Source organism: Fundulus heteroclitus, chromosome 11, assembly GCF_011125445.2.
Source record: "Fundulus heteroclitus isolate FHET01 chromosome 11, MU-UCD_Fhet_4.1, whole genome shotgun sequence".
NCBI classification, from domain to species: domain Eukaryota; kingdom Metazoa; phylum Chordata; class Actinopteri; order Cyprinodontiformes; family Fundulidae; genus Fundulus; species Fundulus heteroclitus.
The window spans coordinates 621,516-644,382 of record NC_046371.1 but is presented as its reverse complement, the minus strand read 5'-3'; the positions used below and the strand labels follow the sequence as shown (position 1 = coordinate 644,382).

The window sequence follows — 22,867 nt, the reverse complement described above, 5'->3', positions numbered from 1 at the left end:
TCTACCTGCTGCGAGTCTCCCTCAGTGAACGGCAGCTTGGTGGAGACGTGGAACATGATCTCGTGTCCTCTGTGGACAGTGTAGACGGACTGAGAACCCGTCTGACCGTGAGACACGTCCAGACCCCCCCGGAACCTGCAGAGGGGGAGCAGAACCGCTGTGATTGGACCTCCGTGTTCCTCACAGAGAGAGCTCTACGCTGTCAGCACATCCATCTGAAGAGCTGCAAGACTTTACTGAATTATTTTACTTTGGTTTTTATTCTTTAAGATCCTTAATGAATCCAAACATGATTGAAGGTTTCTGAATTTGCTCTCCTCACCCCCTGAAGTCCTGCAGCTCCACCGTGTCTCCCAGCAGCTGCAGGAACTCTGTGAAGCCCGGCGTCTCCTCGTTGTTGGTGAACAGCTCCTCCTCGGACACCTGCCGACAGGTGACACCCAGCACCCCCCCCCCCCCTCAGTCACACATTCACAGGTAACGGCTGAGTGAGGCGTCTGAATGCTTCCTGGTTATTAAAACTAAACATCGTCACATTCAGTCAGAAAAAGGTGAAATAGTTTCTTTCTGCGTGTCTGAGCCAAATGAAGGAAGGAGTGTCGGATTGCAGCTGCTGGCTGGTTGCATTTTAACTTCTCTCCCATCCTAAATGCTTCAGCAGGACACAACTGGACTTCTTCTCTTGTTTCTTAATGATGCTTCATCCAAAAGGCTTGGAGGAAACAGGCCTGTGGGGTGTAGTCAGGACAATCAGCCTAACGAGGTCGTTAAGGTCACTAATTGGTCCCTGATCCACCAATCAGCTCAATGCTGCCTGAAGATCAAACACGGCCCAGAAACATTTTCACATATTTTTGACGTCATAAATCAGAATAAGGACCAGAAAAGTTGATTTATCCTTTTTAAACTGATCTGATTTCAGTCGCTGTGCAGCGCCTCCTGGTGTCTGGCTGAAGAAACAAACCTCAGAGATAAAAGTGTCTCTGTGGAGTTTATAGATAATTTAATGTTTATATATTTAAATATGCAACAGCCAGACTAAAGGCTCGTCTCTTGTTGCATTTTTCAGTTTGATTTCCTTTCAGTATCAATCAGTGCTGAATATCCCAATAAAAACAGCCTTTTCTATTATTTAATGTCCTAACCAGACTGACTATATTATTAATTATATGTCGGCGCTCACCTGCCCAAACCTTTGGTAGACGACTCCAAACTTGAAGGTGTCGTTGACCTCATGCTCGTCGTAGTTCACAATCAGCTGAGAGGCCTGGAGGCGGGAAAGGACCAGGATCAGTTAACGAGTTAACGAGTTAACGAGGGCTTCAGCAGCAGGGCCTCTGAGACGTTAACGAGCTCACCTTGGGGTAGAGGACGGGACTGAAGCGCAGAGACGCTGCTTCATCACACAGAAGCTTCAGGAGGAAGACAGAGGGCACAGCCAGCGTTAAAGGTTTCTGAAATCACTTTCCATGAAGTATCAGCATAAATTCACCAACTAGTTTCTGTTCAGTAAAACATCCATTAAAGTTAAAACTAAATTTAAATTCTAAATAATGACACATACAACATATTATTTATCTGTTTGGCTTAATTTAGATTCTTCAATAAAACCAACACTTCTAGTTTTAGACGCTTTAATTTCCAGAGCAGCTGCTGAAGTTTGAAACGGCTTAAAATCTATTTTCAGTTTTATGAGAAGTCAAAGAAGAGATGAGCACCTTGGCCAGATCCGGCACGCTGGGGATGTCCGGCAGCTCCGCCAGGGCCAACCTGTGGTGGACGGTTTTCAGACGGCACCTGAAGGCAACACAGAGACACCTGAAGGCAACGGAGAGACACCTGAAGGCAACACAGAGACACCTGAAGGCACCACAGAGACACCTGAAGGCAACAGAGACACCTGAAGGCACCACAGAGACACCTGAAGGGAACACAGAGACACCTGAAGGCACCACAGAGACACCTGAAGGCAACAGAGACACCTGAAGGCACCACAGAGACACCTGAAGGGAACACAGAGACACCTGAAGGCAACAGAGACACCTGAAGGCAACACAGAAACACCTGAAGGCTTCACAGAGACACCTGAAGGCAACAGAGACACCTGAAGGCAACACAGAAACACCTGAAGGCTTCACAGAGACACCTGAAGGGAACACACAGACACCTGAAGGCAACACACAGACACCTGAAGGAAACACAGAGACACCTGAAGGCAACAGAGACACCTGAAGGCAACACACAGACACCTGAAGGCAACACAGAGACACCTGAAGGCACCACAGAGACACCACAGAGACACCTGAAGGCACCACAGAGACACCTGAAGGCACCATGATCTGCTGGAGTCCACCAGGCTTTTGTCAGCAGTGGTTCAGTGGAGCTATATTAATTAACTTATTCGGTTCTAAGCATCGTTTAACACAGAACGATGAAACGTCCTGATGAGAGTGAACAGGTTTACAGCAGGCGTGAAATGTGCTCCTGAAGTTACCTGATGATGACGTGCAGGTATTCCTGCTCCTTCTCCTCCTCGTGTCTCACCGACAGCAGCAGGTTTCCCAAACTGCCGGCTGAGCAGAAGAAGTTCAGATGTTCCTGAAAGGCAGGAAGACGTCAGAAACGCTGAGGATCAAACCCTGAAGCTGGACTCACTCAGATCCTCACCCGGCCCAGGAAGTGCTTCCTGTACGCTCGTGCTGCTTCGTTGATCTCCTCGAGCTGGTACCCATAATCCCCTGGGGCAGGACCTTCCTCTCCTCCTCCTCCTCCTCCTCCCTCCTCCACCTCCTCACCGCTGCTCTCCAGGGATGCTGGAGGAGGCACAGGAGGAGCTGGAGCCTCAGGATCCTCGATCCAGTACCCTCCAAACTGAGGCAGGATGACCTGCGGGTACGGCGCCCCCCTCTCCAGCACCTGCAACATCAACACGCTTCTGTCACGCCTAAAGGACGCCACACGGAGACCTGATGGAGTCATGAACGTGTGATGGAGACATTTCTCCTCTGTTCTCTAACCGATCTGTCCTCCTCACGGCTCTCCTGCCTCCAGCCCTGTCCACCCTCGCCTGGATCTTCATCCCTTTATGTCCCTCAGAGTTCAAATAATTATGAGACAGATTCATCTTTTAGTTTCGAGCCCCCAGCATGCTGCGGTGAGTGAATCATCCCCAGAGCCGACATGTATGTAGCTTTAAATTAGCATCAATGGGCAGAAGGTCCTGAAGGCAGTTATGTGAATTCTGCCGAGGCGGTATCACGACGCCTAAAAGCTTCCTCTGCTGAGCTAACCGTGTTTGTAGAGATGTAGCATGGTGAGATCATGCTGCTGCCGCATGTCCTCTGGTTCCTGTGCTTTCCTGAAGCTTTAACCTTCAACACTGGTCCAAACTCTCCTCTCTGGTTTTCTCATTCCTGCATCAGCTCAGTGATTTTTTTTTTTTACAATATAACAGCGAGAAGAAGAGAAAAGGTTCATTTTTATCGTCTTTATGTCATAGTTTGAGTTCCTGCCTTAGTTTTAATTTCTGTTTTTAGGTTATTGTTTTCTATTTTAGCTTGTGTCCTGTTTCAGTCTTGGTTTGAGTTCCATCTTAGGTTGGGTCTTGTAATTTATTTTGTGTTTCAGATTGGTTCTTGAACTGTTTTAGTTTAACCTGTTTTCACATGGTAGTTATTCAGTCAGTTCAGTTCCACCTCCAGCCACTTCCCTGATCAGCTCCACTTAGTCTGGTAATTAGTTTGATTCCTTTCACCTGCTCACTCCCCTACTTATGCCTGCCTCTGTTCCTTGCACTCTGCCCGATCATTGTGTTTGTGTTTCCTGCCTGGGGTAAGTCTGATCCTGTCTGCCTGTACCCAACCTGATTCTGTTAGTTTTTACCTGGATTATTTGACCTGTTCTGCTCTTTTGTTAATAGACCAGCCTGACTTCTGACCAGTTTATTTTAGGTTGTTGGCTGTGGACTGTTTAAGTTTTTTGGACACTGCCTCTTTGCTTTTTGGCTTGGTGCCCTCTTTTGGTTTTTTGGCCTTGTTAATAAATCACCTTTTTATTACAACCTTTTGCTTGTCTGGCTGAATTCAGGGTCCTCTGTTTCTGGTTCATGACAGAATGATCGGGCCATAATCAGACCCTTCGCCAGACAAGCACTTTTTTTTTTTTTTTTTATATATTTTTTGCTGGGGATATTTTTGTATTTTTTTTCCCCCTCTTAATTTTTGGACATGAGCCCGCCACAAGCCCGGAGCTTACTCTCTGGCAGATCCATGATGCTGGCAGCATCACTGGAAGGTTCCCGGCTCGCTATCTGTCCTCCTGGTGTCGGTCCTAGACGGCACCTCTTTAGCAGCAGCACACCCCTGTCGAAAACACAGAGCGGCCGGTCTGGCTGTCACCTCGGGCACTGCTTCTGTCTCCTCTGCTGCCGCTTTCTGCCCGCCTTCATGCCCAGAAGACCGGAGCTCTCTCTTTTCTGGAGCTGAGTCACCTACAGCAACTCCTTGTGTCACTCCAGATGCTGACTATAGATCACTGGAGGACAAAATAAGGACTTTTGCTCCTATCATTAAGAAGCTGAGAGAGACTTTAATTTACCATTATTACACCTGAATTAGAGGCTAAATTAAAGGAGCTAGAGGAGAAATTACAGGTTAGGACCCTCCAGGCATTCTAACACATCACCCCTCAATCACCCCGCTGCTCCTAAGCCACAATCATAACTCTGTCCCTGTTTCTGAGAGACCAGCTGGGGCCTCAGTATTCTGTTCCTGCCTCTGTCTCCGAGGGTCCGCCGACGCCTCGGCCCCTGCTGCCGAGGGGGGTCCGGCCGACGCCTCGGCCCCTGCTGCCGAGGGGGGTCCGGCCGACGCCTCGGCTCCTGCTGCCGAGGGGGGTCCGGCTGACGCCTCGGCCCCTGCACCTGCTGCCGAGGGGGGTCCGGCCTCTGCCCCTGCACCTGCTGCCGAGGGGGGTCGGCCCTCTGCCTCTGCCCCTGCACCCGCTGCTGAGGAGGGTGCGGCGCACGCCAGCCCGGCGTCCAACGAGGTTCGGCGCAACGCCAGCACCCGGCGTCCAACGAGGGTGCGGCGCACGCCAGCCCGCGTCCAACCGAGGGTGCGGCGCACGCCAGCCCGGCGTCCAACGAGGTGCGGCGCACGCCAGCCCGGCGTCCAACGAGGGTGCGGCGCACACCACGGCCCAAACCTGCTTGGGTCCTGCTGCTGCTCTGCTAGTCACTCAGAGCCCTCCCACTTTACTGGCATCAGAGGGTCCTGCCATGCCAGCCACCGAGGTCTTTATTGAGGGTGGTTTCCCCTGGTCTTCTGTCGCCGGAGGCCTGACTGGCGTTGCTGCTCCGGCTGCCGAGGGTCCAGCACTGGCCCCCACACCTCAGTCCTGCGAGGAGGCGGTCCAGGGGGACCCGCCTCCAGCCGGCGCTCCTCAATCCTGCGAGGGGGCGGTCCAGGAGGACCCGCCTCCAGCCGGCGCTCCTCAGTCCTGCGAGGGGGCGGTCCAGGGGGACCCGCCTCCAGCCGGCGCTCCTCAGTCCTGCGAGGGGCGGTCCAGGGGGACCCGCCTCCAGCGGCGCTCCTCAGTCATGCGACGGGGGCGGTCCAGGGGGACCCGCCTCCAAGCCGGCGCTCCTCAGTCCTGCGAGGGGGCGGTCCAGGGGGACCCGCCTCCAGCCGGCGCTCCTCAGTCATGAGAGGGGGCGGTCCAGGGGGACCCGCCTCCAGCCGGCGATCCTCAGTCCTGCGAGGGGCGGGGTCCAGGGGGACACCGCCTCCAGCCGGCGCTCCTCAGTCCTGCGGAGGGGGCGGTCCAGGGGGACCCGCCTCCAGCCGGCGCTCCTCAGTCCTGCGAGGGGGCGGTCCAGGGGGACCCGCATCCAGCCGGCGCTCCCTCAGTCCTGCGAGGGGGCGGTCCAGGGGGACCCGCACTCCAGCCGGCGCTCCTCAGTCCTGCGACGGGGGCGGTCCAGGGGGACCCGCCTCCAGCCGGCGCTCCTCAGTCCTGCGAGGGGGCGGTCCAGGGGGACCCGCCTCCAGCCGGCGCTCCTCAGTCCTGCGAGGGGGCGGTCCAGGGGGACCCGCCTCCAGCCGGCGTTCCTCAGTCCTGCGAGGAAGCGGTCCAGGGGGACCCGCCTCCAGTCCTGCTCCGTCGCCGGCCGCCTCCAGTCCTGCTCCGTCGCCGGCCGCCTCCAGTCCTGCTCCGTCGCCGGCCGCCGAAAGACGCATAATCTTCCTTTAGGGACCCTGCCACGCTGGGGCCGTCCTCCAGGACGCCCTCCGGACATCCTGACTGTTTGGAGTCTGTTCGTCGGGACATCCCATGGACTGGGGCTGCTTTTTGAGGGTTGTTTTCTGTTTGGACTTTTTGTTAGGACTCTGGCCCTCCGTCCAGTACCCCCTTCCACCCACCCGGTCTGGGTGGTTTTATTTTTGTATCAGATTTTCTAGGGGCGTCTGGGATCCGCCCTTGAGGGAGGGGTTCTGTCATAGTTTGAGTTCCTGCCTTAGTTTTAATTTCTGTTTTTAGGTTATTGTTTTCTATTTTAGCTTGTGTCCTGTTTCAGTCTTGGTTTGAGTTCCATCTTAGGTTGGGTCTTGTAATTTATTTTGTGTTTCAGATTGGTTCTTGAACTGTTTTAGTTTAACCTGTTTTCACATGGTAGTTATTCAGTCAGTTCAGTTCCACCTCCAGCCACTTCCCTGATCAGCTCCACTTAGTCTGGTAATTAGTTTGATTCCTTTCACCTGCTCACTCCCCTACTTATGCCTGCCTCTGTTCCTTGCACTCTGCCCGATCATTGTGTTTGTGTTTCCTGCCTGGGGTAAGTCTGATCCTGTCTGCCTGTACCCAACCTGATTCTGTTAGTTTTTACCTGGATTATTTGACCTGTTCTGCTCTTTTGTTAATAGACCAGCCTGACTTCTGACCAGTTTATTTTAGGTTGTTGGCTGTGGACTGTTTAAGTTTTTTGGACACTGCCTCTTTGCTTTTTGGCTTGGTGCCCTCTTTTGGTTTTTTGGCTTTGTTAATAAATCACCTTTTTATTACAACCTTTTGCTTGTCTGGCTGAATTCAGGGTCCTCTGTTTCTGGTTCATGACACTTTATCTGAAACTCTGTGATTTTAAGAGGAACTTATGAGACCAAAGATGTTCTGGAGAAAGTTCTAAAGGTACCAGTCCAGTCCGGCCTGAGGTTTCTAAAGTCCAGTGCTCGGTTCCCATCTGTAGGACATGTTAAGTAATCAGAACTTAACATGTGAGGACGAATTAAAGATGGAGGAAACGGGCGTGGAGGAAGTGATGTCAGAGGCTCAGACGATGCTCCTCAGGACCGCAGAGGAAGCGTCACTCCGTCCTTCAGCCGGCCGACACCAGCACAGATTTTAATATATTAACTGTGACGGGCAGAACTCCTGGAAGACCAGCTGCATTGTGGGTAAGATGTCCACTGCAAAGACAGAACTAAAAATCAGTAAACCTTTCTTGAAATGAGTGAATTTGTCCTTGATTGGAGCAGAAAAATAAGATGATCTGCCAATGGAAGGAGTGTTTTTATCCCTAAAATAAGATAATTAGATAAACTGCACTTGAAATAAGACAACGGAGATTAGTTGTTCTTATTTTAAGTGCAAAAATCTTATTCCATTGGCAGATAATCTGATTCACCTGCTCATATCAAGGATAAATACACTAATTCTACAAACATTTTCACCTACTTTAAGTTCCGTTTTGCAGCGTGTTACATCACTTCCTGTCTGGCTTGTTGCACTCGGTGCATGTCTGTGCAGACAGTTTACAGCTGAGCATGAGAGAAATAACCTGTGGGTGGTTCTGGTGCCGACCCAACCCAGACGGGCACGGCCGGGTCGGGCCTTTGTGTCCTCTGGGTTTCTCTTCATCTCTTTATATGGTAGCATTAAAAAAGAGTATTTAATCTAATTTAATACCATAGACGAGTTTTAGGACAGTGATGCTGGGGCTGCTCTGTGCGTCGGTTTGAATCCCCGCTAATAACTGACATCCACAGGACAAACATGTGGGAAGTAGCAAGGTTCTGCTGGTGCAGTATTCTAGGATTCTGGGTTTTTAGGATTCTGGGTTTTTAGGCGGTGCCGCCTGGTTCTGCTGGCTGAGGAGACGCTGCTGGTTCCCTCCCTGGTCTGAGGCGCATCCTCACCGCTGGAGGAAGCATTTTGGGTCGCATCAGGTGATTCTGATCAGACCTTCAACTAAAAGCCAGGTATTTAAGAAACCAGCAGAATATTTCTAAAGCAGGTCAAACTGTGCCTGACATGTTTTAAACGGATATGACGACGTTCAGATGTTTGTGTCTCACCTCCTCGATCCTCGGGTAAGGAATGTAATCGTCCTGAAACAGAGACACAGACGTCTGTTAAACAACTCCTTACAGCTGAATCAAACTAAAACAGGCGTTTCTACAGCGTGAAACGTCACTTAAATTAAAACGCCAGCAGGTTTTTCTCCTTTGGTCGCAGAACAAACTCTAAGCTGAGCGTTAAAGTGCAGCAAGCAGCAGATCCACAGAGACAAACATGCAAACATGCGGACGGTGGAGGATGGTGGAGGACGGTGGAGGACGGTGGAGGACGGTGACGGATGGTGGAGGACGGTGGAGGAAGGTGGAGGATGGTGACGGATGGTGGAGGACGGTGGAGGACGGTGACGGATGGTGGAGGACGGTGGAGGACGATGGAGGACGGTGGAGGACGGTGGAGGAGGGTGGAGGAGGGTGGAGGACGGTGGAGGACGGTGACGGATGGTGGAGGACGGTGGAGGAGGGTGGAGGAGGGTGGAGGATGGTGGAGGACGGTGGAGGACGGTGACGGATGGTGGAGGACGGTGGAGGAGGGTGGAGGACGGTGGAGGAGGGTGACGGATGGTGGAGGACGGTGGAGGACGGTGGAGGAGGATGGTGACGGATGGTGGAGGACGGTGGAGGACGGTGGAGGACGGTGGAGGATGGTGACGGATGGTGGAGGACGGTGGAGGACGGTGGAGGATGGTGACGGATGGTGGAGGATGGTGACGGATGGTGGAGGACGGTGGAGGAAGGTGGAGGACGGTGACGGATGGTGGAGGACGGTGGAGGACGATGGAGGACGGTGGAGGACGGTGGAGGACGATGGAGGACGGTGGAGGAAGGTGGAGGAAGGTGGAGGATGGTGACGGATGGTGGAGGATGGTGACGGATGGTGGAGGAGGGTGGAGGATGATGGAGGACGATGGAGGATGGTGACGGATGGTGGAGGACGGTGGAGGACGGTGACGGATGGTGGAGGACGGTGGAGGACGGTGGAGGACGGTGGAGGATGGTGACGGATGGTGGAGGATGGTGGAGGATGGTGGAGGACGGTGACGGATGGTGGAGGACGATGGAGGACGATGGAGGACGATGGAGGACGGTGACGGACGGTGACGGACGGTGGAGGATGGTGACGGATGGTGGAGGACGGTGGAGGATGATGGAGGACGGTGGAGGACGGTGACGGACGGTGACGGATGGTGGAGGACGGTGGAGGATGATGGAGGACGGTGGAGGACGGTGACGGATGGTGGAGGACGGTGACGGATGGTGACGGATGGTGGAGGATGGTGGAGGATGGTGGAGGACGGTGGAGGATGGTGGAGGATGGTGGAGGACGGTGACGGATGGTGGAGGACGGTGACGGATGGTGGAGGACGGTGGAGGATGGTGGAGGACGGTGGAGGACGATGGAGGATGATGGAGGACGGTGGAGGATGGTGGAGGATGGTGACGGATGGTGACGGATGGTGGAGGACGGTGGAGGACGGTGACGGATGGTGGAGGATGGTGACGGATGGTGGAGGACGGTGGAGGATGGTGACGGATGGTGGAGGATGGTGACGGATGGTGACGGATGGTGGAGGACGGTGGAGGATGGTGGAGGATGGTGACGGATGGTGGAGGACGGTGGAGGACGGTGGAGGACGATGGAGGACGGTGACGGATGGTGGGGGATGATGGAGGATGATGGAGGACGGTGGAGGACGGTGGAGGATGGTGGAGGACGGTGGAGGATGGTGGAGGACGGTGGAGGATGATGGAGGATGATGGAGGACGGTGGAGGACGATGGAGGATGGTGACGGATGGTGGAGGATGGTGGAGGATGGTGACGGATGGTGGAGGACGGTGGAGGAAGGTGGAGGAGGGTGGAGGATGATGGAGGAGGGTGACGGATGGTGGAGGACGGTGGAGGACGATGGAGGACGGTGGAGGACGGTGGAGGACGGTGACGGATGGTGGAGGACGGTGGAGGATGGAGGACGGTGGAGGACGGTGGAGGATGGTGACGGATGGTGGAGGATGGTGGAGGATGGTGACGGATGGTGGAGGATGGTGACGGATGGTGGAGGACGGTGGAGGAAGGTGGAGGAGGGTGGAGGATGATGGAGGAGGGTGACGGATGGTGGAGGACGGTGGAGGATGATGGAGGACGGTGGAGGACGGTGGAGGACGGTGGAGGACGGTGACGGATGGTGGAGGACGGTGGAGGATGATGGAGGACGGTGACGGATGGTGGAGGATGGTGACGGACGGTGGAGGACGGTGGAGGACGGTGGAGGATGGTGGAGGATGGTGACGGATGGTGGAGGACGGTGGAGGATGGTGACGGATGGTGGAGGACGGTGGAGGATGGTGACGGATGGTGGAGGATGGTGACGGATGGTGGAGGATGGTGGAGGATGGTGACGGATGGTGGAGGATGGTGACGGATGGTGGAGGACGGTGGAGGATGGTGACGGATGGTGACGGATGGTGGAGGACGGTGGAGGACGGTGACGGATGGTGTCGGATGGTGGAGGACGGTGGAGGACGATGGAGGAAGGTGACGGATGGTGGAGGACGGTGGAGGATGGTGGAGGATGGTGGAGGACGGTGGAGGATGGTGGAGGACGATGGAGGACGGTGGAGGACGGTGGAGGATGGTGGAGGACGGTGGAGGACGATGGAGGATGGTGGAGGACAGTGGAGGACGGTGGAGGACGGTGGAGGATGGTGACGGATGGTGGAGGATGGTGACGGACGGTGGAGGACGGTGGAGGATGGTGACGGATGGTGGAGGATGGTGACGGATGGTGGAGGACGGTGGAGGAGGGTGGAGGATGATGGAGGATGGTGACGGATGGTGGAGGACGGTGGAGGATGATGGAGGATGATGGAGGACGGTGACGGATGGTGACGGATGGTGGAGGACGGTGGAGGATGATGGAGGACGGTGGAGGACGGTGGAGGATGGTGACGGATGGTGGAGGATGGTGACGGATGGTGACGGATGGTGGAGGACGGTGGAGGATGATGGAGGACGGTGGAGGACGGTGGAGGACGGTGACGGATGGTGGAGGATGGTGACGGATGGTGGAGGACGGTGGAGGATGGTGGAGGACGGTGGAGGATGGTGGAGGATGGTGGAGGATGGTGGAGGATGGTGACGGTGGAGGACGGTGGAGGATGGTGACGGATGGTGACGGATGGTGGAGGACGGTGGAGGACGGTGACGGATGGTGACGGATGGTGGAGGACGGTGGAGGACGGTGACGGATGGTGGAGGATGGTGGAGGATGGTGGAGGATGGTGACGGATGGTGGAGGACGGTGGAGGACGGTGGAGGATGGTGACGGATGGTGACGGATGGTGGAGGACGGTGGAGGACGGTGGAGGATGGTGACGGATGGTGACGGATGGTGGAGGACGGTGGAGGACGGTGACGGATGGTGGAGGACGGTGGAGGATGGTGACAGATGGTGGAGGATGATGGAGGACGGTGGAGGATGGTGGAGGACGGTGGAGGACGGTGGAGGATGATGGAGGACGGTGGAGGACGGTGGAGGATGATGGAGGACGGTGGAGGACGATGGAGGACGGTGGAGGATGGTGACGGATGGTGGAGGACGGTGGAGGACGGTGGAGGACGGTGGAGGACGGTGGAGGATGGTGACGGATGGTGGAGGATGGTGGAGGATGGTGACGGATGGTGACGGATGGTGGAGGACGATGGAGGATGGTGGAGGACGGTGGAGGACGGTGACGGATGGTGACGGATGGTGGAGGATGGTGACGGTGGAGGACGGTGGAGGACGGTGGAGGACGGTGGAGGATGGTGACGGATGGTGACGGATGGTGGAGGACGGTGGAGGACGGTGACGGATGGTGACGGATGGTGGAGGACGGTGGAGGACGGTGGAGGACGGTGACGGAGGATGGTGGAGGATGGTGACGGATGGTGGAGGACGGTGGAGGACGGTGGAGGACGGTGGAGGACGGTGACGGATGGTGACGGATGGTGGAGGACGGTGGAGGACGGTGGAGGACGGTGGAGGATGGTGACGGATGGTGACGGATGGTGGAGGACGGTGGAGGACGGTGACGGATGGTGGAGGACGGTGGAGGATGGTGACAGATGGTGGAGGATGATGGAGGACGGTGGAGGATGGTGGAGGACGGTGGAGGACGGTGGAGGATGATGGAGGACGGTGGAGGACGGTGGAGGACGATGGAGGACGGTGGAGGATGGTGACGGACGGTGGAGGATGGTGACGGACGGTGGAGGATGGTGGAGGACGATGGAGGACGGTGGAGGACGATGGAGGACGGTGGAGGACGATGGAGGACGGTGGAGGATGATGGAGGACGGTGGAGGATGATGGAGGATGGTGACGGATGGTGGAGGACGGTGGAGGACGGTGGAGGACGATGGAGGATGATGGAGGATGATGGAGGACGGTGGAGGACGGTGGAGGACGGTGGAGGACGATGGAGGACGGTGGAGGATGGTGACGGACGGTGGAGGATGGTGACGGACGGTGGAGGACGGTGGAGGACGGTGACGGATGGTGGAGGACGGTGGAGGACGGTGGAGGACGATGGAGGACGGTGGAGGATGATGGAGGACGGTGGAGGACGATGGAGGACGATGGAGGACGGTGGAGGATGGTGACGGATGGTGGAGGACGGTGGAGGATGGTGGAGGACGGTGGAGGATGGTGGAGGACGGTGGAGGATGGTGACGGATGGTGGAGGACGGTGGAGGACGGTGGAGGCGGGATCAGAGTATTTATCCCGGCAGCAGCTCCTTTAGTTTTGGAGTTAAACGTGAGGAGAAGGACGGGGAACTGTGGTGGAACCAGCTGTCATGAGGTTTCACATGAACATGAGCTGAAATGAGGACAGACAGAGGGACAGACGGAGGGACAGACGGAGGGACAGACGTGCCTTCTGTCTCTGGGGGACCGTCTTCATCTCAGCGGCTTCAGGGACCTGCTGCTCCAGAGTCGAGGAGAGAAAAGAGAGATGAGCTCCTTGTGTCTCTAAAATGATTCCTGGTCACTGAATGATGAAGAAAACAGATTTTTGTGACCAGAACAGAAAACCAGTGGGACTAAATCTGCTGAAGCCTAGAAGCTGCAGGTCCAACACGTCCACCTCCGTTCCTGCAGGACAGCAGGAAGCAGATGTTCCCCTTCCTCTCCTTGTGGACCAGGAGTGCTCCAGCAGCTGCAGGGTCCAAGGACAAGTTCTGGTCCTGAAGGCAGCAGATGTTGCTCTGAAGTCTCCGCTGGACGTTTCTGCACTGATGCTGCAGCAAAGAAGTGGAAATGATCCGACTTCCCACCGACACCGAGCCTGCCTGCATGGACCGGACCTCCACCAAGCATCTGGAGGACATCATGGATGATCCCAGAGAAGCTGAGCTCCTCTCAGGTGGACATCAGGCTCCATCTCTGCTCAGTGAAGGCTGGGAATGGACCAAGGTCTCCTGAAGTATGGTTGTGTGGTTCTGATGGTGAACCATGGCTGCTGATGCAGAACTGGACCTGATGGACCTGAGACCTTCTGCTGATGGTCCTCCAGGTTCCTGCTCTGCTGAGGGACAATCATGCAGATCCTTGGTCTCAGGAACCTCTGTGGCCTGTTCAGGATGCTGCAGCAGGACTTTCTGAACAGGATCCATCTTACATGAAGGAATGTTTGTAGAAATAGAGCCAACAGAGCAAACAGCAGACGTGTTGAAGCTACCTGCATTAAAGTGAAACTTAAAGGCTAAACTTCTGGTTGTTCTCATTTCTGCGTCTCCTGCAGAAACTCAGACATGTTCTCCTTCTGCAGATGGTTTGATGTTTGAACAAGTCTGCAAACTCCAGCTGGAGGAAAACGTTCCTCTGCTGAGACGAGCAACAAGCAGAGAGAAACAGCTGCTCTCTGAATCACTTCTTACCTCCATCCTGTCCATGGTGTCAAAGAAATGGGCCGACTGCAGACAGAGAGAAACCAGCGTTATTGTTATAATTATTATTATTATTATTATTATTATTATTATTATTATTATTATTATTATTATTATTATTATTATTATTATTATTATTATTATTATATTATTATTTGCTGCTGCAGTCAGAACCTCTGATGTTCTGGGAACTTCCTGCTGTGAGAAACTTTAGATACAAACTTGTTTTTACCCAAAATGCACCAGAGAGACAAAAACCTGAATTTATGTTGATGTGAGATTTCCTATTTTTACACAATCTTTATTATTTTAATGTTATTTTCTATCTGCTGAGATTATTGAGACATCTGGAGGTCAGATGAACGTTCAGTAAACAGTAGATATTGTCACTGGAAGCACTTTGCTCTGTTCTGACATACTATATATATATTAACTGATGTAAGTATTGCATTAAAGTTGTAAGTTTTACTTCTGTCTGAATTTATATTGCAATATGTTGCTCTTTGTTTATTTTTTCTATGATTTCTACTAATTCGCTGCCCTCTAGAGTAGAATGTTTCTGAATAATAAAAACGTCTTAATTGGAAACATCTAAATATGTCGTATTTACCCGATTCAAATGTGTGTTGTATTGTTTAAAAAGATTTAAATCTTTCCCTGTATTACGGTGCATATTGCTGTGATTAACACATGCAGCGCAGTGAGAACGGTTCTCCTGTTCTCCTGTTCTCCTGTTCCTATGAGGCTCACCTTCATGGTGGGGGGGGCCGTGCGGGGCGGAGACGGGGGACACTCTTCATCAGGAACATTAGTGACGTTCAGCAGGTCCTGCTTACTGCAACAAAGGAAGAACTCGTCAGCAAACAGAACAAAGATGCAGCTTCATGCGTTCTGCCATCACCACTTTACCAGACATTAAACTCTAACACTCTTTAACCGTTTACCTGTAGAAAGTTAGGATGTTTCTGGAATTGTTGTCGTTTTTCAGCATCCATTATCTACTGTATGTCTCTTTTAAAATTCTGGCTCTGTTTTTCCTTTTATACCAATATCTTCATTTTATGTCTATAATTGTGTGTATTTTGTGTTTAGATGCTGCTGTTCCCCAGAGTGGGATGAATAAAAACTTTTCTCTTCTAACAACCCGTCCTCCTCCCTCCATCTGAACCACAGCCGGCTGCTGGTCCGTCTGACCCGTCTCAGAGGACGGATGAGCGTCTCCAGACCTGAAGCCTCCATCTGTCTCCAGCCTCCGTCCAGCCGAGCAGGACTAACGAGCCAGAAGAAGATCCATTTCCTCGGCCTTCAGGCGGCTCACCGTGTTTCATCAGCTGGTTGGAGGCGGAGGGCAGCCTGACCTGACAGAGTCTGCAGCTTCACCCTGATAACCAGGAGTCATGGTTCACACCCGCTAACCTGATGCTGTCCCTAAATATTTATCATTTAAGGTTAATGACAAACACATTTGTTCTAAAATAATAAGTCATGACGTGTGAATATTAATGAGTGACTAAACTGTTTATAATATATTCATCACTGATGCCGTGGTTCTGTTAGAGTCAGGAGTTCATAAAGCAGCTGAGATGAGAGTGTTGATGGATGGATGGATGGATGATGGATGGATGGATGGATGGAGGGATGATGGATGATGGATGGATGGATGGATGGATGGATGATGGATGGATGGATGATGGATGGATGGATGGATGGATGGATGATGGATGGATGGATGGATGGATGATGGATGATGAATGGATGATGGATGGATGGATGGATGGATGGATGGATGGATGGAGGGATGGATGGATGGATGGATGGATGGATGATGGATGGATGGATGGATGGATGGATGGATGACGGATGATGAATGGATGGATGGATGGATGGATGGATGGATGGATGGATGATGGATGGATGGATGGAGGGATGGATGGATGGATGATGGATGATGAATGGATGGATGGATGGATGGATGGATGGATGGATGGAGGGATGGATGGATGGATGGATGGATGGAGGGATGGATGGATGGATGGATGGATGGATGGATGGATGGATGGATGGAGGGATGGATGGATGGATTGATACATAAAGTCCTGGTCAGGCTGAAGTGAGGAGGAGCATTAATCATGGCAGCACAGGAACACATCTCAGCACCAGAACGACAGCGACCCGGTTCTACCAGAATCCAAGATGGAGGCTAAGCAAAGATGTCCCTGAAAGAGTCCGAAGCAAAACAGACCGGTACCAGAAGCTGGAAGGTAAAGCCTAAGCCTCTAAAAGTAGAATGGGAGGCAGATCCTTCAGCTATCAGGCTCCTCTCCTGTGGAACCAACTCCCAGTTTTGGTCCGTGAGGCAGACACCCCGTCTACTTTTAAGACTAATCTTAAAACTTTCCTTTGTGACAAAGCTTCTAGTTAGAGTGGCTCATGTTACCCTGAGCTACCTCTATAGTTATGCTGCTATAGGCTTAGGCTGCTGGAGGACATCAGGGTCTATTTCTCTCACTCTGCTGAGTTCTCCTACTGCTCTCCAATCTGCATTGTTTGTTGTTATTTCAACTTTTAACTTTTTGTTCTCTGTCATTTTTCTCTTCATAGAAGGTACACCTGGTCTGGCGTTCTGCTCACAGACATATATACGTAGACGCGTCATAGGGCGCAGGTTCGCACGTCAATGTCACCGCCATATTGTATGTGGCAGAAAAAAGACTTCGAAAGAGACTTGGGATGATGACATGTGAATTCGTGCTATAGAAAAACTATTTAACTGAATACATGGAAAGCCTTATACTATAATAGGAAAATCAGGATATGGGCGGAAGGTCCAACACCAGAACTAGAATCTGATGAGTCATTTTAAGTTCTGATGGTACCGTTCAGACCTAGTGACCCGGCTGACCTGGGTCTAAATGCTGCTGACTCAGCATGAATAACAGAACCAGAACATTGAAGAATCCAGAGAGCAGCAGTGAGGCGCTGCTTTAACCGTCTTTGCATCGTCTCTCTGCAGGTCGGGGTTCTGGTTCTTGTCTCCAGCCATCATGGCGTGAGAAACGGGTCCAGCTCAGGACAGCTTATTGAAGCAGCTGCTTCTTTAAGTCCATGGGTTGGATCAGAACCGGCTGTCTTCAGACTGGCTGTATCTGTGGTTCCGTGTGAATCGGTTTATTTGTGACCTTTTCCAGATATTGTTCTAATTTAATTTTCCTCTGACTGTGGAGAAGCGCCGCCTGCTAACGCTCTGGATGCAGCAGTGAGCAGATGTTTGGGTCTCTGTGCTGCCTCAGGTTCTACTGATCCAGAACACTCGGGTCCAGAACGACAACAGATCTTTGCTCTCGCTCCTCACTGTCGCGTTTTACCGCCAACAGGTCGACGGTCTGAATCCTGTGTGCCCGAGCGGACTCAAAGGTCAGAAGGAGGCGGGGGGGGGGGGGGGGGGGGGGGGAGTCCTGCTGGGAGAGAAAAGGTCACCCAGCGAGGCGCCGTGGCATTTGGACCGGATCTCAGTTACGCAACGACACCGAGGTCCAGTTTGGATCCCACAGCTAGAACCGAGAAGAATCACTCAGAGGAAACTTTACCCTGTTAGTCGTGGAACAGTTAGTGCTCCCTCACTGCTTTGATAAGAGATCACCTGATCATCCAGGTGTGTCAATGCAACGCCAGGAAGGAAGGGGGGGGGGGCACAGACGGGCCCGGTGGGTCAGGGTGAGAAACATCTGGGTGAGCCCGGGGGGAGGCAACTGGAGCAGGAACCCAGATGTTCCCCCGTGGGTTCTACTCACACAGGTGAGGCGGTTACCTGTGGAGGTCTGGCTGAACGAGCATGAAGCTGCAGTGAATCCCAGGTGATCGGGTTCTGCTGCTCCTTCTGGTTCTGAGGTTCTGACGTCATGCTCAGCCTGATGGCCTCTCACATCTTCACATTCCCTCCTCAGATCTTCCTAGAAGTTTCCTCCACCCAGAGGGGACCTCCGGTTCAGCTCCACCTCCTCCAGCTCGTTTCTGGAAAGGCGACCTGCCGTCCATCATCCCACACCTGATGCTCTCATCTGAATCTCCTGAAGATCTCACCTGTAGACCAGATCAGGGATCTACCTGCAGCGCCTCACCAGGTGGACCGTCGCTTTGCTTCGGCTCAGCAGCTGCAGGTAAATGTTTCTCCTCCATAAACAGGTAGAATCATTAAATAGCTCAGGAGCTCAGGCAGGAGAGCTGAGATGTTCCTCCTCTCAGGCTCCAGTGTCCCGGGTCAAAGGTCAACAGGGGGAAACAAAGTGGTTTAATTCCTGCAGCGGATGTTTCACGCTTAGATAATCGAGGGCTTGACTCTTCTTAGCGAACTAATTAAAACCAGCGGGCGGGGAATTAATTATGAAACAATCAGAAAGTTTTCACAGCTTTGTCTCCTCAGTCTGCCATGAAAACTGCAGAGAAGCTAGAAAATGTTATTTGGAGGTTTGATGAAGAAAAGCATCAGCGATACTAAAGGTGATGATATTTCTCTATCATCAGCAAAACTTCTCGTCTTCACTACGTCCCTCAGGATGAGCTGATCTTCAGCAGCTGAGATCTTTCAGGAACGTCTGTAGAGCTGAAGTGATGAAGAGCGACGGCCGCCTCCGGGGAATTGCTGCTTCACAGCAGGTCACATGACAGCAGATCAGAAAACATGCAGCCGTTAAAAGAGGAAGGAACATGTGTGGCTGAGGTCATCTCAGGCCAAATCAACCTGGGTCACCTGCTTCACCTGATTCACCTGGTCACCTGGTTCACCTGGTCACCTGGTTCACCTGGTCACCTGGTCACCTGGATGTCTCCCTGCTGCTGCAAACAGGGCCTACATGGACATGAAGAGGCTCCTGCAGCACTACAGGCAGCTGAGGAGGAGATCAGCTGGAATCAGGTCCAGCGTTGGAACCGCTGGTTTAAATGTTTCTTTAAACGTTTCCTGCAGGAAGCGTGAAGACGGGACGCCGGCATCAGACGCTTATGACCCAGTTTATCACTTTGTTTAGACCTGAGCTGGTTCTGTTGCTGGTGGAGCAGACGTATGACCTGCAGAGGTTTCCACCGTGACGCCAGGAGCTTCAGACTGGCAAATGTTGCCATGTAAAATAGAATAAATGACATCCGATCAACAGGTACAACGTTAGCCGCTCAGTGCGTTATAACTAAGCAGCAACGCATCAACGCTTCACTAGTGCAGTAGTAAACTGGCTAAGAGAGGCATATATCCTTTTAAATGGTATAAAATGGCTAAAACTGTGCCTATTGTAGTGAATGTTAATTTATTTTTTAACTGTGTAGTAACAGCATCCTGCCACTAGATGTCAGTTTTCCCACAACACATTAAAACAACCCAGAAATGTCCAGAAAGAGAAGAAGAGATGCAGAATGATGAGTTTAAAGGGTAAATCAGCCCTTTTTGCAGATAACTGTATAAACCGGGCCTAAGGGGCTTTTTTTTATGTTACTGTGCAGTTTTTTTATATTTCTATGTGAACTGAAATCAAATCAAATGTATCATCTATAAACATGCAACCCTTTTAATGATTTCATGATGCCAAAGTGGCCTAACATAGAAATGAGTTTGACTCCTCTGGGTTAAAGGGTGTTTATTCTTTTCCCAAAGCATCTAGAAAAATGTAAAAGTTGGAAACGCAGCTGAACTCAACAGTGATCTACGGGAAACTAGTTTGTCTGAACGAAGGTAACCCAATGTTTGTTCATAACTGTATCTTTAGTGGTTAAATAATATGCTGGTTCTGCTCTGGATATTGGCTTGTTGCAACTTCTGGTTGAATCTCTGTCAGCTATGACCAGTTATCAGGACTCAAAGCACAAAGCATTTATAAAGATAGTAAAAGGTCAAATTTGCTCCCTTCCTTACTCAGAATTTCACTGTAAATTCTTGCCATGGATCGCTGGATGGCAGCATGCAAAGCATCTGCAGTAACTATTCTAACTTACTAATTACATTGAGTATTTAAACTTGGGATTTACTGTAAATTTATCAGGGTTACCTTGAAATAACACGATCCACAACTCGTTTGAATCTTCTTTGCCTTAATGTTAACGCTGTGAGCTTCACTGTCAGCGTCATTAACGTCTTTGTTGTCGGGGTTAAATTCTGCTACATGTGGGCGGAGCAATCTCACAGCCGCCGTCACGTCAATTCCTCTACAGTCCCTGGTTGGCATCTTGACCTTCTGTTTTCTAGATGGAGAAATCTTTAGATTCCTTCTAATTTTAGTAACATTGTTTTTAATTAACTCAATGATTTTCTCTCACATAGAAGAGGATATGTAAGAACCAACCCGATGGACTCAGCTGATTAGGGGCAGGATGTGTCTGTGCTTTGGTTGAGGAAATTGTAATAAAAAAATCATCTCATTCCAAAGTGAGAACAACTAAAAACACTTCTAAGTAGCGGTTCCTCATTAAGCTCAGAAAGGTTTGGGTCTGACCTGGTGGTACAACCTGACTCCTTTAGCTGTTAGCTTGACTCTATCAGACGTTCCCCGGTTCTCCAGAGTTCACTCTGACTCCTGCAGGGAAGATACTGACTGCTCAGAACCACTCCGTTGAACATAAACATTTGTTCATTACGTCATTCTCACTAATAGAACCAGACGAATAAACACGACAACAAACATCTGAAGCGGAACAAGCCTTCACTGCAGGAGACGAGCGCGTTGGACACATTTATGCAGAGATACACGACTCAGCAACGACCGCATGGAGCTGGCCGGACAGATGGCCGCGCTGCCTCTCACAGTCATACGTTTGTTGTTTTTATAGAACCGCTTACAATAATGCAGGCGCAGTAAACGCTGCGACCACAGGGGGCGCTGCTCAACCTGGAGGGTAACTTGGCGTTTGAGGAGGATTTTTGTTATTTTGAGCAGAGGAGCAAAAATAAATATCTGACGTTCTCAGAAATCTGTTTCTGCCGCCTGCAGGTAGTCTGTCACCGAGCTGCTTTATTTTTTGGCTTTTGGGTTGATGGTCGGGGGGGGGGGGTCTGTCATTATATCAGTAGAAAGTGGTTCCCTGCTGTCATCATTACAGGAAAAAAGAAAAACATCGTAAACAGCAGTGGGAGAGGCGGGACGCTGCTGGCTGCTGCTCTCAAACAGACGGACCGCCTGTCCTTTAATTACACACACACACACACACACACACACACACACACACACACACACACACGCACACACACACACACACACACACACACACACACACACACACACACACACACACACACACACACACACACACACGTGTAAACCTGCCAGCGTGGGGTCCGTGCTAAAACAGAGTCTTAACGGGGACCTTAGCACCAAACCCGGGACAAACAGCCTGTGAGGGTCCGTCCACTGCCGTCCTCGCTCTGCATGATGTCCTCAGGTCTAAAACTGACCCAGAACATGAGCAACACACACCAACCCAGACCCAGTCACCAGGCTCAGGCTCTTTTAAGGAAACGTGATCCGACTAATGAGCGGCAACAAGGATAAAAACGTAAAATTCTGCACTTTAATGTGTAAATGAGTCTTTTTAATACATCTTAAAAGGTTTTGCTCTAATTTTGGGTTTTCTATATTTAGTGTTTTCTCTCCTGTCAACACGTTGCTCTGCAGAGATCTTCTCCCTCACGGACCCACATCACTGGTGTCTCTGTTTACCTTTGGGGGACACAACTACCCTCAGTCGTCCACTCATGTTGTCAGAGGACACGTCCACACACACACCAACACACCGCGTCTCCTCCTTAACACTAATGGATCCTAAACCTGATGATCCCGGCTGGAGAAACATCACAAACACTCTGACAACAATGTAAACACATGTGAGTAGATGGAGGAAATGTCAGACTCACCACTGGCGGTGTGGCATCGCAGCGTTGCCGTCGGTTACTGAGCATCTCTCTGAGATCTAACAGAGCAGCGCCGCTCCTCCTCCTCCTCCTCCTCCTCCTCTTCCTCTCTGCCGTAATGTCAGAGACCGGCAGGATTACAGAGCCTTAATCACTTAGAGAAAGGCAGATGGAGGAAAAATGGAAAACTGACGAGAGGGATGAAGGAGAGCAGGAGGAGGAGGAGGAGGAAGATGCTCCTACAGTCACTAATTCATGTTACGGCACCGATGGAAAGCTTTTGGTGGAATTGCATCATTGTGACACCATTTATTTTATTCATTTATTTGTTCGTTCCTATTAGATTTTCATTGAACTGAGCTTTTGAAATATGTCGTATTAATAAATAATGTATTAATCATTTATGCAATAATTTTTCCTTATTTTTTTCCCAATCAAATGTATTCACTTTATTATCTTTTAATTGGTACTTATTGAGTTATCTATTGAACTCTGAAACTGTTTTGCAGAATAATAAATGACTCATGAATGACAAATGAATCAATCTTTCCTTCTCAGGCTGACGGCATAATTCACAATCATTTTACACAAAAACACAGTTGGCCTATGTTTTGTTCTTAATGTGAATAAAGAAAGAAGTCAGGGTCAATTGCAGCTCTTTACACATTAATTAATTATATGTAACATGGATGCAAATG

General features: G+C 51.5%; 1 protein-coding gene across 1 annotated transcript in view; it reads right to left on the bottom strand.

The window, feature by feature from the left end:
• The window catches only part of LOC105920830 (rap1 GTPase-activating protein 2), a 36,770-nt gene that overhangs the window by 9,342 nt on the left and 4,561 nt on the right, over window positions 1-22,867 (bottom strand). The window contains 11 exon segments of the mRNA XM_036142662.1: window positions 6-135; window positions 323-423; window positions 1,184-1,267; window positions 1,359-1,412; window positions 1,719-1,797; window positions 2,495-2,598; window positions 2,668-2,916; window positions 8,352-8,384; window positions 13,270-13,317; window positions 14,273-14,308; window positions 15,032-15,116. Of these exon segments, the coding sequence (XP_035998555.1) occupies window positions 6-135; window positions 323-423; window positions 1,184-1,267; window positions 1,359-1,412; window positions 1,719-1,797; window positions 2,495-2,598; window positions 2,668-2,916; window positions 8,352-8,384; window positions 13,270-13,317; window positions 14,273-14,308; window positions 15,032-15,116 (1,003 nt within the window).